At 47.8% G+C, this 2,431-nt stretch overlaps 1 protein-coding gene across 1 annotated transcript in view; it reads left to right on the forward strand.

Annotated features, from left to right (window-relative positions):
• Positions 1 to 772, forward strand: part of LOC107106928 (olfactory receptor 5V1-like) — a 5,188-nt gene extending 4,416 nt beyond the window's left edge. Inside the window, exon 2 of the mRNA XM_015407144.1 lies at positions 7 to 772. Coding sequence (XP_015262630.1) covers positions 7 to 772 — 766 coding nt within the window. The remainder of the gene's footprint in view (positions 1 to 6) is intronic.
• Positions 773 to 2,431: the final 1,659 nt, after the last annotated feature.

Raw genomic sequence — 2,431 nt, forward strand, 5'->3', positions numbered from 1 at the left:
CCTCAGCCACCTCTCCTGCTTAGATATTTGCCTCTCCTCTGTCACGGTCCCCAAGATCCTGGTGAACTTCTTGTGTCAGCGACAGACCATCACCTACAACCAGTGCCTGGCCCAGATGTTCTTCCTGATCTCTTTCACGGGGGCAGAGGCTGCGTTGCTGGCCATCATGGCCTATGACCGCTATGCCGCCATCTGCAAGCCTTTGCATTACTCCGGCCTCATGAACACCAAGTTGTGCTCCGTTTTAGCCTTTGCCACCTGGGTCTGGGGCTCCCTAAATGCTGCTCTCCACACAGCTCTCAGCTCCAGGTTATACTTCTGTGGAGCCAACCAGATTCATCACATCTACTGTGATCTGCCCCCGCTGATGAAAATTGCTTGCAATGATGTGCATATCAATCAACTGGTAATCTACATAACAAGCCTTTTTGTGGCCGTGGCCCCCTTCCTGTTCACGATCCTCTCCTACATCTTCATCCTGTCCTCCATCTTGAAGATCCGTTCCACCACCGGCAAGCGCAAAGCTTTTTCCACCTGTGCTTCCCACCTCACCGTCGTCATCATTTACTTTGGAAATGGATTACTTAACTATAACCGTCCAAGCGCTGGTTATTCCTTAGAGACAGACACCCTGGTCTCCACCATGTTTTGCATCATCACCCCAATGCTGAACCCCCTCATCTACAGCCTCCGGAACAAGGAGGTGAAAGGGGCCTTCAGGAAGGTTCTAGAAAACCAGGGAAAGTTGAAACATCGGCACACTATAAATTAGGGCACCCAGATGTTTTGTAGTGGATCCAGTTTCCCTCAGTTGGTTTTTGTGCCAGTTTGGTGTCGTGGTTAAGTGCGCTGACTCTAATCTGGGAGAACCGGGTTTGATTCCCCACTTCTCCACTTGCACCTGCTGGATGACCTTGGGCAAGCCATAGTTCTGGCACAGCTGTTCTAGAAAAAGAGCAGTTTCTATCAGAGCTCTCTCAGCCCCACCTACCTCAACGGGGGCGTCTGTTGTGGGGAGGGGAAGGGAAAGGAGTTTGTAAGCCCCTCTGAGACACCTTTGGGTAGTGAAGGGCGGGGTATAAATCCAATCTCCTCCTCCTCTTCCTCCACTTCTTCTTCCTCCATTTCTTCTTCTTCTTCTTCCTCCACTTCTTCTTCTTCTTCTTCCTCCACTTCTTCTTCTTCTTCCTCCACTTCTTCTTCTTCTTCCTCCTCCTCCTCTTCTTCTTCTTCTTCTTCTTCTTCTTCTTCTTCTTCCTCCTCCTCTTCTTCTTCTTCTTCCTCCTCCTCCTCTTCTTCTTCTTCTTCCTCTTCTTCCTCTTCTTCCTCTTCTTCCTCTTCTTCCTCTTCTTCCTCTTCTTCTTCTTCTTCTTCTTCTTCTTCTTTTCCCTTTAATGCTACTGGCCACGGAACAGCGTGGACTGTGTTGCTGTTGTTTTGCTGTAGTGGACATTATTGAGGGAGTAAGAAAGACACAGATTCAACAGGTGAAGTGAAACAAATGAAACAGGGTACGGAAACATGAGTAGCACACACTGTGTAATGAGCTAACATGAAGAATTAAGAGAAAATGAAAGGCGACGGAGTAAAAGAACGGAAAAAATACGGGCATGGTGGCGAGTACAGCAGATATATAATTTGCCCAACGTATTCCCTTTAGAGGTATTGGCTGCAGAACAGTATGAACTCTAGTGGTTTGTTTTGTTTTGGGGCTGTACTGCCTCTTGTGAGCCACTGGACACGCTCTCCCACCTTCGGCTCCTGCGACCTTCCCTGCCATGGATTTGGGATCACCCTTGGGTTCCAGAGAAAGCCTTTTTGGAGCTAAAGTATCCACCTGATGAAATCAGGAAACAGATTAACAAAGCCCGTACGATACCCGGAGAAAACCTATTAGAAGACAGGCCCCAAAAAGACAATAATAAAACACCACTAGTGGTCACATCCAGCCACCACCCCCTATATTGGAAGGCCTGAACACCAGGCTCTGACGTCACTGCCATGGCTACGAGAGTAGTCATAACAATCTCCCTGTGCTTATGTGGGGCTAAGCAGAGGGCTGCTGTTTTGTGTAATGATTTCAGGTAAATGGTTGTGTTCCTTTAAATGTGTTGTTGAATTTTGCAGTTCAGTGGAAGGTGACTACTGTTGGCTGTAGGTGTGTGTGAGAGCATTTGTTTGCATTTTTATGCCCCATCTTCCTGTCTCTTTGTCTCTTTGTTCTGACTGAGAAAGGGGGTGGTGGAAGAGCCGACCATTCTGCCATTTCAGTTTAGCAGTGTGGATGTAGAGGTTTCTGTCCCAACAGTTTCTGTCCTTCAGATCTGGATTAAATATGCCTTTTCGCTGAAAATGACGATCTCTTTCTTTCTCCCGGACTGGTTTTCTCATCGCAAAAACGAGGGAGGATTTCTGGAGTTGGTTTTGGGGT

This window comes from Gekko japonicus, unplaced genomic scaffold (assembly GCF_001447785.1).
Source record: "Gekko japonicus isolate JY-2015 unplaced genomic scaffold, Gekko_japonicus_V1.1 scaffold3543, whole genome shotgun sequence".
Taxonomy (NCBI): domain Eukaryota; kingdom Metazoa; phylum Chordata; class Lepidosauria; order Squamata; family Gekkonidae; genus Gekko; species Gekko japonicus.